Below are 20,859 nucleotides of genomic sequence, written 5' to 3'. Positions count from 1 at the left end.
GAATTTTGGAAGCTTCCATGTAAGAGATGCAACTTTTGCTCATAGTTTCTTTAATAGCTCTTTGTCTGTTAAATTCTAAACATTTTTTGCTAGTGGCTTGATGTGAACCTTTACACAAGCAACACTGATAGTCATTCTCCTCTACATCACAAGATTCACCAGAGTGACCTTGTCCACACTTGAAACATCTTGGATTTGAGCGGCACTGATTTTTAACATGCCCATAGCGGCAACAAAGGAAACATTGAACCGTTGGATATATATATAGTTCTACTGGCAAGGCCATGTAGCACATGTACACCCGGGTGGGTAATACTTGCCCATCAAAAGTAAGTATAATGGTACCAGTATTCACAAATTGAGTAGTGTTATTGACAACAATTTTCCTTTTTATTCTTCTAATTTTTATAATTGGCCCACAGCCAATTGGCAGGTTAATAGAAGTCTGTACTTCATCATCAGTCAAGTCAAGTGGTACGCCTTTGATCACTCCCATTCGTGTGACATTGGAAGTTGGGATGAAAGCATTGTATTTGTTATTTCCTAAGCTGTCATTACTTAAAAAATTGTTAGCATCAGTGTGTGTAGCAAATGCAATGCTGACTCTATTTCTGCCTATTCTCTTTAGACTGCCGTTCACAACACCTTGAATGTTATTTTGTCGCATAAAACGACCAAAAGTGATAGGATGGAGAGTTGTGCCATCACTGGTAGCTTCTTTTTGAACATGTACAACAAAAGGTGCAATGTCAGACTGTTGGTAGCGGTCACGACCAACAGGCACATGAGTAGGTGGGGAGTTATTATTAAGAGTATTTGTATTTTCAGAATTCGAGGTTACAATGGGATTCGGATTTACTGTTGGCTGTGGATGATTGGTAGCATTCTCTTTTAATTTTGCTTCAGCAACGCAAACACAATCTGTATTTTTATTCTTGCTTGACCCAGATTTGCGTTTTCTTTTATTACAATTGGTACACATCCGTGAAAGAATTTTTCTCTTTAAAGTTACGTCCGTAGTATTTGATACCGACGCATCAGTATCCATCGATGACTCTATCGCGGAAATTAAAATATCTATTGGTGTTTTCGACCCTGAGGGAATCGTTCCCCCAGGGTCGGGGGTCTGGCCATCCCCCATATAAATTACATATAATTAGCACTTACCCCTATATTTACACCTAACTACTTAATAAAATTAAAAACTAAAGCTAAATCTACAAATATATACACTAAATACAGACTCCAATCCTTTAAAAATACAATTTCAAAACTTTAGTTACGAAAACCGCGTCCGCCGCGCACGAAGTTTCCCGCCCTTCGGACAATAACTTAGTGCCGCAATCTTCCAAACCGTAAATAAAATATGAATGTGGCGTCATCGTCCCATAGAAAATTGAATTTCGCGCCTTTTTCTACTGAGTTGTTTGACCTAGAGTAGAGAGGCGCCTAAAGCCCCCCATTCACACTCCTACCTTGTAGTCCGCCTCGTTGGGTAGGATTGTGTATGGGGGTTGCGGACTACGAGCCGTCCTACAAACGGCTAAACGGTAGCAACCCCCATACACAATCCTACCCAACGAGGCGGACTACAAGGTAGTAGTGTGAATGCGGGGCTTAAACTACCGCACCGCACTAAGGTCACGGTGCGCCGCACCCATAAGTGAGACCGAGAAAGAGATATCTCCTTAGCGCGCCCCACACTCGTGCGCGAATCGCGGCGCGAAGCCGCGAACGCGAGTGTGGAGTCGATTTCGCAGATCTGCGAACTCGACTCGGCTTCGCGCCGCGATTCGCGCACGAGTGTGGAGCGGGCTTTTAAGCTGGATGCCAATTGCCAGGCGTGGTGAAATAAAAGCCAGACCACCTGCGGCGATATAACATATTAATGTTGTGCACAAATGGCCGCAATGTTCGGTGCACAAATGGCCGCAATGTTCGCGAACTTGTACTAATAAAATAGGCCACGTCAGGCACTTGCGAGCACACCAGCGGGTAGCGACAGCAACGGAGTTGTCAGCAGCTGAATCCGGCCGTGAAGTTATTATTATTGGCAAACGAATGACCAACCATCTTGAATAATTTTGTATATTATACATAGAGTCGGTCTAAGCTAAATTTGTACCATTGCGCATAGCAAGTGTGTGTAGCGTGCGCAAGATACTTGCTGGTGTGTCAGCACAGCACTATTATCATAGAGGTACAATAACATAGAGGTGAAACGGGGAGGGGCCAAACGACCGAACGAGATGCACTTATGGAACTTTCAGTAGGAGTAGCAGAGAAAGCGATATTATTGCTTGTCCTTGTCACAGTCTCACTTTTTGTTTGTTCCCCACCTTTTTATTAGTATGGATTATGGTGGGCAACAAATGAATTCGACCAATCACAGTGTCGCATTTGCGTATGTTTTGTCCCTCACGGAGGCACGCGTATAGCACTTCTATACGATCCTAGCTTCTATGACTACTTTGCTCTAACTTGTTTGTGTGCCTAAAAACGTCTCAAAAACGTCAAACAGCGGCGTCAGCTCAGCTGCAAGCCAACCGTCAACAAACTAGCGCCATTGCGTTCAATTCCATTATTGTGTTTAATGTGTTAATAACATAAATTTACTGAAATCTTGATTGTTTTTAAAATGTACGAGAGTGGAGTCAATTCTGAAGAACCTGTTAATTATAATTTATTATTTTGTCACGCTTGCCTCAGCTCTAATAGAACGTTAACTCCGGTTGGAGACTACATCAATATTTATCTCAAAATTTGCGATAATTCACGAATGGTGAGCTATTTCATCTACTAATAGTATAAATTGAAGTATTTTACAATGACCTGGTAGCATTTTTGTGCAAATATTGCAACAGGGAAGGGGTGAAAAACATGTTTATGTTGAAGGATACAGTGGCGTTTTTTATTCAAATATAGTAGCACCTAAAAGACAAATGTACCATATTTTTAAGAATTGGACTAATAAATATTACCACAACACATGGTTAAAGCATTGATTAGCAATATAATGATTTATTTGCCAAGATTTCATTATTCTTTTTAATGTACCCAAAATTAAACATTAAAGTTTACATGATTACAATAAATATATCTTAAAATAGGTAATAAACACCCTCTCTGAGTAGAATTGGTGGTATTTTTAAGGTTAACAAAAGCTAAGGTTATTGAATGCTGAAGGGAGAAAAACAGTATTAGTTAATTTTTCATGTGTTTTATAGAACTTGACTTCACAAGTAAATGTCTGCTGGGAGTGCCTGGCGCTGCTCAGGAAGGTGCAGGCCTTCAGGAGGAAGGTTGAGAATGCCCAGAAGATTCTGGACTATTGCGTCAGACAGCAAGTGAGTTCAGTTACATACCATCGCCACAGAATAATTAATAGTACTACCGTACAGAAAGGAAACTTCCTACAAAAACGAAGTTTGACAGCGGTTCAGGGTCGAATCATGCTGTCCCTTTCTAATATATGACACTATCCCTTTCGGCTATTTAGGGTTGTCAAAAATCAAGTGATTATCTTATCTGTGGTCGTGCACGCAAAAGGAAGTCAAGTGGTGCCAACCCTAATAATTGCTCGGAGCAATGCTGAGCCGAGCGGAGCCGAGTTTGACCGAAGTCAGGAGTTTCGCACCCCTGCCATCGCCTACACCAGGGGTCACCAAATGGCAGACCGCAGTCCGCATCCAGACAGCCAACCTATTTTATTTTTTTGCTTATTTAATAAAATCAAGGAGAACCGGACCGTGATGGGTCATTTTATTTTAAGAACCGGACCCCTGAAGAAACTAATTGGTGACCCCTGGCCTACACTGTTAACCAGAGATCGGATACCAGTATTTTTTTTATGGGAACGAAAACGGTATTTTTTCGTTCTTTGTTGATTATTTAATTTCTAATTGGGCAATCTAATAATACAAAGTCGTTACCTAAAAACACAATTGAGTCCTACATCCTCAAAGTTTTTGCCAAAAACCGGCTCCGATCCCTGCTGTTAATTGTACATTGGTGAACCTTATGCATTTTGTAATAAGGTTGGGGTGACATTGTCACTGCGTGACAAAACCCCTTAAAAAAAAAAAAGGATTAAAAAAAAAAAAGTAATAAGGTAAGGTGTAGCTGAGATAATCGAGAGCAACTTACATAAATCCAGCAGCACCTTGACGTACCACGTGGTGGTCTATGTATGATGATTTGAAAATCCTCTGCTTTATCGACAGCTGCATATATCCATAAGGGGCACTGGGTCACTAATTAGTCTATGGTTGATTTTCACTTAGATCGCAGCGACGGGAACCGATATATGAATTATTTTAATCGGAGCGCGGATCGATCGCGGCCATTCGTTTCAACGGCAGGCGAAGAGTTTTTTTTATCCTCGCTAGGTGGCGCGGTTGTGTCGCGCCGGAAGGGCTTTTGAGATAAATGCAGTTGCCAGTTCAAATATCTAGCTACTACACGAAAATATATTCTTTCCTAATTGTGTTGCTTTGTATGTAAGAAAAATACCTATTTACATATGCATAGAAAGTAATTAATACTAATCTGTTCCTCTACGGAACATAAGGTTTTGTGTCTCACTAAGCAAAATGTAAGTCACAAGACACATTAAACAAAGAAATTGGGCAGGTGGAATACCACCCTGACATCCTCCACGCACACCTAGCCCGATGCCTAAAAGACGGCTTTTATTTGAATAATTTTATAGAAAAATTGAACTTGCCCTTATCTCACTTGGTGGGTTTTGATTTGAGGGTAGCGAGAGGTTATAAAAGTGCCTATTAAATTTAAATTAATTCATCACAATCTGTAAGACTATACGGTTAATAAATAAATAATATCTGGGAGACCGAGCTTTGCTCGGAAAACATATAAAAACTGAAAAGTTCGCGTTTTCCTAGAGATAAGACCTAGCTAGATCGATTTATCACCCCCGAAAACCCCCATATACCAGCTATAACGTTAAAGCCGTTTCCTAGATCCCCGAAATATATATCATCATCATATCAGCCCTTTATCGTCCACTGCTGAGCATAGGCCTCTCTTCTAGTACGCCACTTGTCCCAGTCCCGAGCTAATCTCATCCAGAAGTGACCCGCAATTTTCCGGATGTCGTCCACCCAACGAGCCAACGGACGCCAGGCGCTATTTATCACCCCCGAAAACCCCCATATACCAGCCATAACGTTAAAGCCGTTTCCTAGATCCCCGAAATATATATCATCATCATATCAGCCCTTTATCGCCCACTGCTGAGCATAGGCCTCTCTTCTAGTATGCCACTTGTCCCAGTCCCGAGCTAATCTCATCCAGAAGTGACCCGCAATTTTCCGGATGTCGTCCACCCAACGAGCCAACGGACGCCAGGCGCTTATTTCATTTGAAAGCGGCCACCATTCTGTTAACATTTTAGTCCAACTGCCATCACTCTGTATATTATACGTATAAATAAATAAACAAGTATTGCTCGCTTAAAGGTATGTTAATAAATAAATATTACGGGACACTTGTTTTCTTTTGCAGACTCCACTAGAAGACAATCTCTCCAATCTGACTCTCTCTAGCATTGAGACAACCACATTTGACTTCCCAGTCATAGATGAAGAGAATGACTACGAAAACTATCTGGAGAACAACATTAAAACAACAGAATACAGTGATTTGGACAAAAGTTTGAGAACAGAATTATACACAGACAAGTCTGATTTGAGGCATGAGGACTCATACAATGAACTAATGTTTAAAATAGAGGATGTGAGAGGGCAGTGTGACATACTACATGTGCCTATGTTGGATTTGTCAGGTCAGTTCAGTACTTTTTAATACATTCAGCGCCACGAACCCGACTGTTGTGCACACTGTTCGTAGTGACTACGCGCTCCATATGGCAAACACGTGGCCACGCGCTACGAGCGTAACCCGTAGCACTTAGTGGCAATGAATGTGTTAATGGTACGGTCAACCAAGAAAGTGGTCCACCACTTTTCGACTCTATCAATCAGAGGACCACTTTCTTGGCTGACTGTACCTGTTTCACAAATTATAACACTTCATATCTGCAAGAATGTTGGCCCTTATTTATGAATAAGGGACGCGCTACAAACCTCTATTAGTTAATAATTGTGTCACTTAACTTCAAACTCGGGTAAATCCATTCGACCCTCTCAGCAAATATCTACCCTATTACCTTTTCTTAATACCAAAATCGCATAATCTGTCAGATGGATTTACCCGAGTTCGAAGTTAAGCGACTCAATAGGGGATATTACTGCAATGTCCTGCCGCCAGAGTGCAGCACTACCGACTCAGTAAATTCATAGACTAACTTATACATACTGTGCCTTAAACTGTCTTTTGACAAATTTTCACAGACAATAAAATATGACATTGATGCATCAAGGCGGTTTGTTAACAAGGGCCTACCGGTAAACGCGAAAATCGAAATTTAGTTATCTGCCTCTTTATCGCTCGAATATGCAAGAGTGATAGAGAGATTAGATAACGAAATTTCGATTTTCTTGTTTCGCGGTAGGCCATGTGTCAATGTGGTTTGTTTACTGTATGTGCCACAAAGGTGCCACCTATGCAGAGTTTTGCCTAATATTCCCTATTGTTCGTCTTTATCTGTCATTTTGACTTATGTATATGTAAGAAAGGGATAAAACATAATTTAACTAAATCGGGCCCGTAAAGTTTTATCAATAAGGGGGTTAATATATAAAATACTAGCAGAAGCCCGCGACTTCGTCTGTGTGGGACGATGATGATGATATTAATGATTAATAAAAATAAAACCGGACAAGTGCGAATCGGACTCGCTCACCGAGGGTTCCGTACTTTATAGTATTTGTTGTTATAGCGGCAACAGAAATACATCATCTGTGAAAATTTCAACTGTCTAGCTATCACGGTTCATGAGATACAGCCCGGTGACAGACAGACAGACAGTGGAGTCTTAGTAATAGGGTCTCGTTTTTACCCTTTGGGTACGGAACCCTAAAAAACTATCCTATGTCATTCCCCGGGCCTCTACCCAGGGACCGTTACCGGTATAACAAAAAATCAAAATAACACATAGCATTCGCAATATTTCTCAGATATTCTAGAATGATATTTAGGTAAGGAAAATGAGTTATCAGATTAGTTTATTGAAATACAAAATAGTACATTACGATACAAGTGCGAAAAACAAGAAATTCGCAACGAGTGGCGATAAATATTTTAAATTGACACGAGTTGCGAATTACCTCTTCGCACGTGTATTGTACAACGTTTTACAGTACATTTGGATCTTTAAATGTTCGACATAGGCACTTATTGTGCTCATTACCGCACTAGGGCGGTAAAGTAGCACCATATGTACTGTAAATATACATAAAAAAACGATATTATCGAAATTGAATACCGGTTAAATGTATACCAGTATTTGGTCCCTGCCTCTAACTATCCTTGTTCTGCCGCTAACAAAAGTAGTGCCAAGCGATCCTGGAGCAGTGTTTGTAAACCATCGGAAACCATCCACAAATACTAGTTTTCTTCTAATTATCCCATGATTTAGATTTGGATATTTATTCTCATAATATTAAATTACATTATTCTTTTTATTTGCATATATTTGATTAGTATAATTTAGTTTTTATATATTATAAGTATTAGTTTAATTTTTAAGTAGGTTTATTTTAATTTTAGTTTAGTTTTTAAATCTTAATTCATAGTTAGTTTTAATGTTTTTTTTATTATTACCAATTATTGTTAATGTAAGTAATATGTATCATTAATTAAATATTATAGGTTATAAATTATGGTAGACTAATTGAATTTATATTATGATCGTCAATATCGTCATTCATATTTACATGTTTTGCTCAGTGTGATCCTTTTGCTAAGGTGAGAGAGTATTGAAAGAAATACTTAAAAAAAACTATAAATATTTATTTATTTATTTAATCTTAATTGCACATAAGAAAACACACTGTACAAAAGGCGAACTTAATGCCATAAGGCATTCTCTACCTGTCAACCTTTAGGCAAAGCAGATAAGTTGTAGGGTGTTTATTGGTATGTTTTATTTCAGCGAGTTCGGGCGAGGTAAAAGTTAAAATAGAACACCTGGATTCCCCGGAAGGCGAGGAAGAGAGGCAGCATCGCCGGTGGCAACGCTCCGCCATGCTGGTCTATAAGAGGTAATCCCCAATGGCCCTTAGCGAAAGTTCTTTTACCTATACTCTATATCTTTAGGCATAGAGAAATATAGTAAGACAAGAGTGCTCACTCCATAGCACCGACCGGAAACTCTATTGCTCAACAACATAAGACTTTCCGGTCGGTGCTACATCTATTGTCACTTGACAGTACTACTACTGCTACTTAGCAGTGCTGATAATTCCGCTACTCGATGCTAGATGTCGACTATGAAAATACTAATATTTTTGGTACCAAAACTGATGTATGGAGTGAGCACTCTTGTCTTAAGGGGGCCAGTATCGGCCTGTCAGTTAGAACAAAATTTTGACAGTTCCGAACAACTGACAGGCCGATACCGTCCGGCGGACTGTTAATCAGTGGGCCCTTTTACTATATTTCTTTATGCTTTAGGTACCTATTTAAATAAAAGTAAACAAAATCTACCCTCAAATGGCTCCTTAACCCAGTTGAGGGTAGATGAAAACATTACATGATCATAACATTACATGATCAAATAATGTGGGTTAAAGTCAGGCCGTTCAGTGACTGATCCAGGCGGGTTTGTATTTGGTTGGTTAACCAATAAATGTTATAACTAGCCGAAAATGTACAAATTGTTTGTTTACTTTTTTTTTAATACCTTAAGATACAGACTATTTAATTATTGTTTATCACTACACCTTATAAAACAAAGTCCCCCGCCGCGTCTGTCTGTTTGTGTGTATGTATGCTCGCGATAAACTCGAAAACTACTGAACGGATTTTCATGCGGTTTTCACCTATCAATAGAGTGATTCTTGAGGAAGGGTTAGGTGTATAATTTGTTAAGGATAACCCGTGCCAAGCCGGGCCGGTAAATTATAAATTATATATATATATTTTTTTTCGGACCACAAAAATCCATAACATTGCAGGTTAGTCGAACATGTACATGCAGGAACTTGTAATTAAGACTATGTTAACTTAGGGGCTGTCCATAACCCCCCCCCCCCCCCCCTAAAATCATCCAAAAATCATGCTTCGAATGACCCCGTTTCCTCCTACATCATGCTACCGTCATCCGATGTCCAGACCCCCCCCCCCTAATTTGAAATGACGTAATTTATGAATAGCCCCTAATATTAGATATCTCTACCTAAAGTGGGTAATTTTATTAAGGTTTTGTGGGATCATTGCATAATAGGCCATCTGTGTACAAACAGCAACACCATTAATTGTCCAAGTCACCTGCAATATTATTTTACGCTTCGAAGGCCACAAAAATATCTGACACGATCTTATTTGTAGAGCCATAAGAGCGAGTCACATATTTTTGCGGCCTTCGAAGAGTAACATGTTATTGCAGGTGACTGTACATCGGTGGTCCTTATGCCTTTTGCAATAAGGTTTACGAACTGTCAGTTAACAGTGTTGGCGATGGTAGGCTATCTAATGGCTCATTTAGGGTCTCCCCTGATATATCGACGCGCATTCGGCAAAAGCCGATAGGAAAAAGCTTTATGTCCACGCAATAAGAGCGAAAAAGTCGTCGTTCGGCTCGGCTCGCATCGGCCGGCGCCTGCCGGCGCGTCGACGGCTTTTTCGCTCTTATTGCGTGAACATAAAGCTTTTTCCTATCGGCTTTTGCCGAATGCACGTCGATATATCAGGGGAGACCCTAAGACGGTGCGAGAACTCGCATGCGAGTTTCAATTGCGTTATTTGATCGGTCGGCTGAATTGATGTAACCTCAATGGTCCGCAATGTAACTAAAATCGTATACGAGTTCGCGCGCCGTCTAAATTTGCCTTAAATGTAAATAAAATAAATAAATATTAGGGGACATCTTACACAGATCCACCTAGCCCCAAACTAAGCAAAGCTTGTAATATGGGTGCTAGGCGACGATATACATACTTATATAGATAAATACATAGAAAACACCCATGACTCAGGAACAAATATTTGTGTTCATCACACAAATAAATGCCCTTACCGGGATTCGAACCCAGGACCATCGGCGTCACAGGCAGGGTCACTACCCACTAGGCCAGACCGGTGGTGTAATTCTGTCGGTCGTCCCACAGGATATGCAGTCACCGCTACGCTCAGCACTTCCTGCGGCCCGTGACGGACGACCTGGCGCCGCTCTACAGCCGCATCATACGCCGGCCCACAGACCTCTCCACCATCAGAAGGAGGATCAAAGATGGCGTCATCAGGTAACGTAACACCAACCACATTTAAACATTGACGTATATATCTCAGGACTGACCTTACGGGCAATTAGAATGGGGCCAGTACAGCGGTGTGACATCGCTACAACGTGATTGGTTGATGAGTTCGCATCACGCATGCGATTGGTTGATGAGTTCACATCACGCGCGTGATTTGTCGCAAGTTGCGTTAGACTGCACGATTGGCTCGAATTCGTGAGTGACACCACTGAACTAGTACCATTTTTAGTGCCCGTAATGCCAGTCCTTAGATATAATACGTCAATGCATTTAAATTACATTGGTTTTAGAAACAAGAGAAACTCTCGCCATGCTTGGCATTCTAATTCTGCTTTTTGTATGTGCAGTACTTGCATAAAATAATCGTTTAAATAAAGAACTTATTCAAAGAGAACAAGATAAACATTTTCAACTGCGATTACTGCATGTGTTGTTAGCACGGCAGAATTCATCCCTCGCTTTTCTAAAGTCCTAAATAGTAATAATTAATGTATAAATCCATCAGTTACATTTTTTATATCATGTTGTATGACGATTGGGTCAGCTCAATATTGGGTAACCGAAACCGATAGGCTGACCTAAAACAAAAGGCATTGGCAAACTAAACTTACGGCGTTATTCATATAAACGCGTTACTGGCCTATTAACTTATGTATTTGTAAGAAACGGATAAAACATCGTGAGGAAACCTGCATACATCCGCGAAGAAATTCAAAAAGGTGTATGCGAAGTCCCCAACCCGCATTGGGCCAGCGTGGGGACTATAGCCTAAAACCCTCTCGTGCTTGAGAGGAGGCCTGTGCCCAACAGTGGGACGTATATAGGCTAAATTATTATTATTACTCTTTATTCAATTAGGGTCTTAGGTTAGGGTTTTACAATGTGAGTATAAAAGTAAAATATAAAAACACTTACAAAACATTACAAAAATATATATAAACATATTATAAAAAACCTAACCTAGGGTGCCGCCGGCAGCGGGGCAGGGCCCAAGCTGCCGGTGGTCAGGGCCGCAGAGTGAGGAACCGACGTACTATACGCGCCGTGTCCAAAATTACCGCCTTCTGCATCTGACCCTTGATCCAACCACCCAGCGAGAGTCTCTCTAGGTGTTGGTCGAGACTCTTCGCTATGAGACCGTTCGCCGACACGACTATAGGAACAATGATCGTCGAGTCCACATCCCACATTATTATTTATATGTATTGTAAAACGTTGTACAATACACATGCGAAAAGGTAATTCGCAACTCGTGTCGATTTAAAACACTCCTTTCGGTAGTGTTTCCATTTATCGCCACTCGTTGCGAATTGCTACTTTTCGCACTTGTATCGTAATGTACTAATGAATAAGGGGTCAGTCCTTTTTATTGTACATTGTAAAATGACAAAATTAACTCATAAAATATCTCCCTTATTGCAATTTATCCCCTTATAGTCTAGCCGCGCATTATTTAGTTGTTTGGTTGACAGGACGACGGCGGAGTTCACACGCGCGTTACTGCTGATGTTTTCCAACGCGCTGATGTACAATAGCAGCCATCACTTCATCTATCAAATGACGCTGGAATTTCGGGAAGAGGTAAGAAATAATTTTTATTTGCATCTAGCGGGTTTTTTTATTAATTACTAAAATAAAAGTAAACTTACATCTAAAAAAGGCCAAAGGCCTAGGGTGACTGCTATAGTTATTAGCCAGTATATAGCAATTGGCCACTCTTAATAATAAGGTTTAAATTGGTTTGTTTCTTGCTGATTTGTTAGTACCTATTATAGGGTATTTGACTGTATTTAAAATAAATTATTTTACACCATGCATGAAATAAAGCACCAGAAGATTAATAAAGAAACGTAGACAGAAGTAATCTAACACGAAATTTCTATTTTAAACCCTTATAAAACTATAAAGAGTAGGTAATTTGATCGTGTCGTCACATGCTAGTGTTTCATATAAATTCCATAGCAGCAAAATCGTTTTGACAGTCCGAAAAAAGAAACTGATTTGACTAGTAGTCAAATACCCTATTGTTTTGTTCAGACGCTCCGTGAGCTGTCACTACTGATGTCAGCGGAGGAGGAGGCGGGTGCGGAGTGCCCGCTCGCGCGACTCCTGCGCCGCCCCGCGCCGCTCCCCCCACCCACCGCACCCCCGCCACGCCTCAAGCACGTGCACGCGCGGCGGAGAGCTTCCGTGCTAGACCCACCACAACACGGTAAGACATACACGGCCTACTTGACTTAGCCCCACTTGCACCATCCCACTAACCCGGGGTTAAAAGTTACCATGGTTACCAGTACAATTTGACACTGGGTTAACGGTTTAAACGGTTAACCCCGGGTTAATGGGATGGTGAAAATGAGCCTTAGGGTGGTATTCCACCTGTCCAATTTCTTTGTCCAATGTCAGTGCGTCTCACTCTCTCATTCTAGTAAAATGTAAGACGCAATACACATTAGACAAAGAAATTGTATAGGTGGAATACCACCCTAACGACAGAGTGTAATTCCTATGAAAATTTGTCATTTATATATACCGTGCTATCGGCCCACCCTCTTTTTGTCATTACCAAGTCTGCGCAGATGGGGTTATTCCCACTAGTTACCACCAAGTTCTTACCAGTGGTAACTACTGGGAATTTTTTTCCCACCTTTTACCACTGGTAACTACTGGGAAAAAAAATTCCCAGTAGTTACCACCAACTCTGGTTGGTTGGGAATTTTTATTCCCAGTAGTTACCACTGGTAAAAGCTGGGAATTTTTTTTCCCAGTAGTTACCACCAAAATATTGTTAGAATTCAATACTAATAAGAACAGTATAAATAGTATAGTATAAATGTAGCGTGCTGTAATAAATAATTATGTGTCAGTTAGTGATTCAGTAAACTGCATTAAAGGTGATCAAAAATATTAAAACAGTTTTACCGGTATAAGTGTAAAAACTAAAATAGAAGAGTCTCATTCTAGTTAAGTAGAAATTAACTTATTATCAGGAATAAATTTATCTTATTAACTGTAAATTGAATTACATATTTATACAAACGAACAAACAAATCTGTCAAAAACCGGCAGAACTGATTTCGTTTTATTATTTACAGCTACTTCATTTTGTTCTATTATAACACGACGCAAACCTGGAATATGTAGGTATTCATAATTTATTTGTAGTTAGGCTAAATGAGTAAAGGGCATGGTTGTTATTAAAACCGCTTAGGGCGCGCTTCGGATGGGCTGACTGCTCGGACTAACCAGCATAGGCTCGCATTCCATACCAGTTAATAAGCTAAATTTAATCCTGATAATAAGTTAATTTCTACTTAAGTAGAATGAGACTCTTCTATTTTAGTTTTTACACTTATACCGGTAAAACTGTTTTAATATTTTTGATCACTTTTAAAGCAGTTTACTGACTCACTTAACTGACACATAATTATTTATTACAGCACGCTACATTTATACTATACTGTTTATACTGTTTTTTAGTATTGAATACTAACAATATTTTGGTGGTAACTACTGGGAAAAAAAATTCCCACCTTTTACCAGTGGTAACTACTGGGAATAAAAATTCCCAGTAGTTACCACCATGCCGACTTGGTGGTAACTAGTGGGATTTTTTTCTCCCAGTAGTTACCAGTGGTAAAAGGTGGGAAAAAAATTCCCAGTAGTTACCACTGGTAAGAACTTGGTGGTAACTAGTGGGAATAACCCCGCAGATGCATAATTAAGCTTCGGAGGAATGCATTGAAAGTCCAATTCCAAGTATTCATTTTATTTATAGTTTCTTACTCGATTTCAATTATTTTATTATTGAGAGTCTGTTGTGTCCCACTGCTAGGCAAAAGTCTTCCCCCGTTTTTTGCATTCTTCCCGGTTTTGAGCAGTCTTCGATTTATTTTAATTTCTGCCCCCAGAGCACATCAAACCACCTGCGGCACCGCGTGCTCGCCGGGCCTCCGTATACGAAGCACCGCCGGCTGCACCGCGCACCCGCCGGGCCTCCGTGTACGAACCAGCGGACCCCAAGCCCACGGAGCCCCGAAAACGAACCAAGTGGGACTGGCCCAGCATAGAAGACGAATATCTAATAGCCAAGAAATACAAAAATAGTGTTGCTGTGTTACTATAGGATATAAATTATTTTTACTAGTGTTGTGATAACTGACCCTATCAGGGTCTTACAGTCATGCGTCCGTGACCAAAGAGAATTTGAAATAGAGAGTTACTGTCATGGTAAATTATGTAGCTACAGTACATTTACTGCCATCTTTCGACAGAAGATTAAAACTGTTAGAACGCCATTTGACTTTGATCATTATTCTTTCACTGATACATATGTGTTAACTTGTTAAATATGAACATTAACGCCATCTACTCGAGAGTAGGCTGAAGGTATGGTGCAATATTTTCGAGCAATGGCGCCATAACCTCTAGCCTACAGTCGAGTAGATGGCGTTAATTTCAATATTTAACAAATTAACACATATCAGTGAAAGAATAAGGATCAAAGTCAAATGGCGTTCTAACAGTTTTAATCTTCTGTCGAAAGATGGCAGTAAATTTACAGTGGCTACATAATTTACTTTGACAATCCGCCTCTATACACTCTATTCTCTTTGCCGTGACGTATGGCGGCGCTTATACGCTTGCGAAGTCGGTGCTAAGGGCCTACCGCGAACACCGAAGTTCGCGAAATACGGGTATCTTTCTGTGTCACTCTAATTGCATCTTAATTGGAGCAAAATGCAAGTTGCGAACTTCGGTGTTTGTGGTAAACCCTGTAATAGCTTCGACAGACTATCTTTTTTTTGTGAACAATTACACTTCTATATAGTTGAAATCTCATTGCATTTATTTTAGGTGCACGTTACTTACTCAATAATATGTCCCATAGTTCTTATTTCGCTGACAGAAGAGCTATGGGACATATTTTTGAGTATGATGTGTGCACCCATATTTTTACACTTGACTGTACCATTTCGTTTAGGGATATGATGGTTGCGGTTGTATTGTCTTTCACCGTGGTCGGCACGTATTCAAACCATCTCATATCCCTACAGGGTCTAGACTTAAGAAATGTCTATCTATTGACATTTATCTATAATCAGTCATAGAAGTTTTTGTGGCAAAACAAAGTGGTTGACAAAATTAAATATCGACATGTCTGTTATCGATGTTATATACCTTAACGTTATACGTAGATATCTATTACATTTTATAAGAAGATAGCTACCACGAAATACACTACATGTTCGATATCTTCTTCTCTTTTGATATATTGGTAGTTTTCTATTCTTTTGGCACTGTATAACTACAGTTTACGTTTTAATTTTAAGTACTATTTAAATAAAAGTTATAAATAAGTTTGTTATAAAGAAATTATGTACTGCTTTGTAATTGATTTTCTTTATTGAAATTTCTCGGTAACTTACCTACATCAAGTAGAAGTTACATATTTTAAATATTAATCTATGACATCGATAACAGATTTATCGATGTTTCATTTTCTCAAACACTCGTTTTTGCCACAAAAACTTCTATGTCTGTCTATAATACTCAATTCGCCTTTTTTCAATTGTGGAATGAAACTGTATTATGGTGGTCACACACTGGCTCTTATATCATCGTGTGACAGGGACAACATGATAGTATGGATAGTGTTTTATGTTCTCCCTGCCACGCAATGTTATATCGGGTGGGCCCTGTAACAGTAGGCCTAGCACATGATTGGCGGGTTATTCCCACTAGTTACCACCAAGTTCTTACCAGTGGAAACTACTAGTGGGAATAACCCGATCGGCGCGACGGTATCTCGCGGCGAGATAGACTACCCGTCGTTTTCTAACTATGTTAATTAAAGAAAGACGGGTAGTCTTATCTCGCCGCGAGATACTGTCGCGCCAATCATGGGCTAGCCGGGCTGGAGCAATAAATTAGACTGTAGACTGTAGTCCTCAAACGGACCAACATTTATTCAGCGTCTTTAAAAATAACTTGTGTTTTGATTTTTAAACATAAAATATAAGATGAAATAACTTCATAATTTTGTAAGTCGTTACGAGCCCATCAACGTGCTCACTAGCGCCACTGGTAAATAATGTGCCTTTTGAATACGTTATAATAGTTTTTACGTTGCCGGATTCGACGAGTTCCTAGATCGACGAATCAAGCAACATAAAAGGCACTTAAATACAAAATACAGTACATAGCGGCCCCCTTTTTTAAATATCTATCGTTAAATTGAAATAATCACAATTATTTAGCAGTGACGCTAGTGCGCACGTTGATAGGCTCTTAAACAAATGCTTTATCATTTGAGGAGTACAATATATGTTTTTAATAATTTGCTCGAGTTACAGGGCCCATAACGTTATATAACAGACAGTGTGGGACCACCATTAAAAGCATGACTTATTCTTTATTCTTGTTAGACGATCAAATTGAATGAATAAAAATGTGTATACCAGAAATAAGGTACGTGTTTTGGAAATTTACCCATGTTAGCGTTTATTACAGATGTAGCGCAAAATTATTCTCCATCGTATTTTCACGGCAACGTACGAACGTTTCCTATTTCAGTCAATCTCGGTACAAAAAGTACTGAGGTTGACTGAAGTAGCATGACAAATACGAACATTTCCGATACAATACGATTTATACGATGGAAACCAATTATGCACTACGTCTGTACATGATATTAGTTTATTAGCAACCTAGTCTAAAATCGTTTTATCTATGAATGCAGCATTTTTCAATGGAAATAATTAGTTCCAGTGTGCCAATTTTGCAGCTAGAGATATAAGTAAACATGATATTTAATTTTAAACATTCTTTTCTTTTACCCAACAACAAGATTCTACAATGAAAGTGTATTTTTACACGACTGCCCAAACAAAAAGAGTGTATTGTTTTTAACTAATGCCCATCGATCGGTTCCATCGGTAGACCTTATGCCAGTACGGTTACCATCAGTTTGTCACTGACATATACGCCGTCGAGAACGTAATTTACTTTCTATACATCTCGCTCCCACTCGCATATTAGTGCAAACGGGATGTATAGAAAGTAAATTACGTTCTCGACGGCGTTTATGTCAGTGACAAACTGATGGTAACCGTACAGTTATGTCATCAAAAACGTTAAGGAATTATAATAACACATTCACTGCCAGTGCCAGCGACTTCTCTGTTCGTAGGCTCTTTTGGCTACATACGGAAAAGTACGAACGTGTCTTGCTATTTCAGTCGGTCTCTGTACAAAAAGTACAGAGGTTGACTGAGGTAGCATGACAAATACGAACGTTTCCGACAAAATACGACGGAAAACAAGCACTCCATCTGTAGCTATGTGATATCGCGTCCGTCACGTCCGTGGGACGAGAAATCTGTGCGTTTAACCTTTTCGACGCCGTGTCAAACACAAAAACTGTCACTAGGACGCCACGTCACCGAAGTGTCAATACTGAAATTGAACTTTATGCATATGCACGTAGGTCTGTTGCTCTGTGGTCTGTGACCGATAAATCCGTCTTTGGCGTTAGACCTGCGTTGCGGATATATCCGTCATAGTCGTCTAAAAGGTTAAAGGAAGTGGTAAGGCATGAGAAATAAAACACCATATTCATCTATAATATACATTTCACTTATCGTTTACATACAACCTGCGGTCGGTTATAATACTCTTATTAGTTCCATACAAACTTCGTCATACGTCAGTATCGGGATCGAGAGCCAATGGCCCAGTACAGGGATAAGACTTAGAGCTGCCAATTATACCACGTGGCAAACAAGCGCACAGCCCGGTAAGCGGATGTCGTAGCATACAGACGCTTGCAACTGCAGCAGTTACAGACGACCGTTTAAAAACCTGTACTCTTTTTCAAGGTTGTTTCAACAAAAAAAAAAAAACTGATATTTTGGTTCAAAACCTCGAAATATCAATTGATTTTTAACCCTTTCGCGTTTTTGTCATCCTAAAGGATAAAAATTAGACACAGGTTCTAAACTTAACATTTTAGGGTTTTGTCAAAAGTGGCATTGATATTTTAGGTCTTTTAATTACAGCTCTAAGTCTTATCGATCTGAGAAAATTACAATCAGACTTACAAATTGCCTTTATTGCTAATCTATAATCAAGTAATTATAATTACGCACCATGCAGTAAATTTATTACATGCGTTAAGTCCTTGAGACACATTGATAACTGAGAACAGATTGTCGTCTCTTTCTTTGACAAGATATTGGATTATTCATTTACAAATCAACACAATGAATAATCGAAATACATTAGAATAGTGTGACACGATTGGTGATAAAAGTGTCGCCATCAAATCTTTACAGAAAGATGGATGGCTTTATCCACGTGATAAAACAAGTATCACTTATCGCGCTGCACTGTCACACAGGCAAATACGACCACCCACTGGTGGTTTTGTTACAAAGTCGTCATATACATATAAGGGTTTTAGTTGTCCAGAAGATTGTAACCGTGGCAACGAGTGACAATATAAAGTTGATTGATCCACATAACAAGAATCGTTCACATATAATGTTCTAGGCTATGCGCTATATCGAGTCGACGTACCATAGCAATATATCGCGAACACCGTTGTAAATGAAATATCAAAGCGTGATGCATTCGTGTTGTAAGGCACAAAAGTTTAAATGATGTTTAAGTTTAGATGTTTTACATTTTCCGTGCTTCATAAGTCAATATCGTATACTAAAGGCCAGATCTTTCTACGTTTAAATTTGTATGAATAGTTTGACAGTTTTCTATGGACTGACGGCTGCTCTGCCGCCATATTTAACGATGATCAGGCCTGCTATAGTTCGTTTTTTTAGCATTAGAAAAAGACTTCGCGATCTTGACATGTCTTAATTGACAAAACACTTTTTAAAAATCAGTAACTAATGCAAAGCAAAATAATGTAAATTATCGTATATGATTCATAATTGTTACATAAATATTTGCCACTCTTAATTACGCACTCTTATGTCTTATAAGATTTACGAATTGTCAGATCATTATGTGATCTTAAAATGTCATATCCGATATTAATCAATATTCATGTCACAATCATTAAATAAAGTAATGTTTTCATGTCAATCTTTTTAAAAAGGAGTTGTTATCGTTATGTAGGATTCACACCAAACGCTTAGACAAGCCTATAGGGGCGAATTATACTAGATATGTAAGGAATTTGAGCCTTAGTCAGTAAGGTTCCATATGTCAATGGAAGTGTTAACGGTATATATCAACTGTTTTTCAAATGCGCGTCCTTCTAAAGCTCCTAAATAGTTTATGTTGATTTCAGCTGTTTTGTGTGAATCGTACATATTGCAGCATAGTCTTCACGTGTATTTAATTAAATCATAGATACATATTTTTGAATAATGTGTCGTTTGGAAGATTTTGGATTTCGTGTTGTGCTCGTCGGTTTGAGGTTCGATTTCGGTGGGATTCTGTAAATAAAGTAATAAATAAATGTCTACGGAATAATACTCTAGTCTAGAATGGTAACATCACCCGATATATTTAATACACATGGCATCTAATGATTATATTTCATTCGGTTGTAAAATTTTGGATTTTGGGGGATTATTTTTCTTAAGTTTAATCTTCTTACGGTTACCGTTTCTAGGCATAGTACGATTTATCGACCACATACGCGCCACTAGAATTTCAGCTTTAGCATTCTGATTTAAGATTCAAATTAGATTGCACTTCCGGGAAATGTGACTTGTCTTCAAATGAATCATCAAAGCTGGATTGATTAATTGGAATATATTTGGATTTTTCGGGAAAATCTGGTAGATTGGTGCGGTCTGGAAAAAGGTTAAGCAAAGAAGAAATATGTTGTCGCTCGTTGCGTTGTATATCTCACCGGTGCGGTCTAGACGGGTCTCGGGTGCGGGTGTGTGTGTGGGTGCGGGCGCTGCACGGGGCCGAAGCGCGTGTCGTCGGGCGGCGAGCCGGCGCCCGAGCCCCCGGAGCCCCCGGAGCCCCCGGAGCCCCCCGAGCCCCCGGAGCCCCCCGACCCCGCGCCGCCGCCCGACCCCGACAGCGAGCTCGGCGACGACACGCCCACTGCAACACATCACAATATATTATTTACAACCTTGTAACATAGTCTCCACGGGCTGACCCGCCCTCGGCACACGACACGTATTGGGTTATTCCCACTAGTTACCACTGAGTTCTTAGTTCACCGGGTTCTTGGGGAAAAAATTTCCAGTAGTTACCACTGGTAAGAACTTGGTGGTAACTAGTGGGAATAACTCCACGTATTATGCGTAAGTACATATTAATTGGACTTACCGGGCTGTGGTCTGGGGTAGACGCTGGGCCACGCGGGCCGCGAGAACAGCGACTCATCGCGCACCTCGGCGCCGCATCCGTCCTACCACAAATAACAACATAAATTAAATAACGACAATCAAAATTATAATATTTTCAC

General features: G+C 39.7%; 2 protein-coding genes and 1 long non-coding RNA gene across 3 annotated transcripts in view; 1 reads left to right on the top strand and 2 right to left on the bottom strand.

Annotated features, from left to right (window-relative positions):
* The first annotated feature begins 2,565 nt into the window (after window positions 1-2,565).
* LOC134802162 (bromodomain-containing protein 4-like) lies at window positions 2,566-14,529 on the top strand. The gene is made up of 8 exons (XM_063774756.1): window positions 2,566-2,782; window positions 3,228-3,347; window positions 5,527-5,806; window positions 8,078-8,186; window positions 10,254-10,388; window positions 11,876-11,984; window positions 12,441-12,615; window positions 14,315-14,529. The coding sequence occupies exons 1-8, from the start codon at window positions 2,639-2,641 to the stop codon at window positions 14,527-14,529; spliced, it is 1,287 nt and encodes a 428-aa protein (XP_063630826.1). The 5' UTR covers window positions 2,566-2,638.
* A 3,490-nt stretch (window positions 14,530-18,019) lies between these two features.
* LOC134802235 (uncharacterized) lies at window positions 18,020-20,385 on the bottom strand. The gene is made up of 2 exons (XR_010145814.1): window positions 20,287-20,385; window positions 18,020-19,864 (listed from the first exon to the last, which is right to left on the bottom strand). It is a non-coding gene; the product is annotated as an uncharacterized LOC134802235 (long non-coding RNA).
* Window positions 20,386-20,388: 3 nt separating this feature from the next.
* LOC134802161 (uncharacterized) overlaps window positions 20,389-20,859 on the bottom strand; it is a gene marked incomplete at its 3' end in the record, with an annotated part of 69,718 nt that continues 69,247 nt past the window's right edge. The window contains exons 54-55 of the mRNA XM_063774755.1: window positions 20,721-20,802; window positions 20,389-20,489 (exon numbers count right to left, since the gene is read on the bottom strand). Of these exons, the coding sequence (XP_063630825.1) occupies window positions 20,389-20,489; window positions 20,721-20,802 (183 nt within the window). The remainder of the gene's footprint in view (window positions 20,490-20,720; window positions 20,803-20,859) is intronic.

This window comes from Cydia splendana, chromosome 24 (assembly GCF_910591565.1).
Source record: "Cydia splendana chromosome 24, ilCydSple1.2, whole genome shotgun sequence".
Taxonomy (NCBI): Eukaryota; Metazoa; Arthropoda; class Insecta; order Lepidoptera; family Tortricidae; genus Cydia; species Cydia splendana.
Note: the sequence above shows the minus strand (reverse complement) of the source record. Positions and strands in the feature narration are given on the sequence as shown.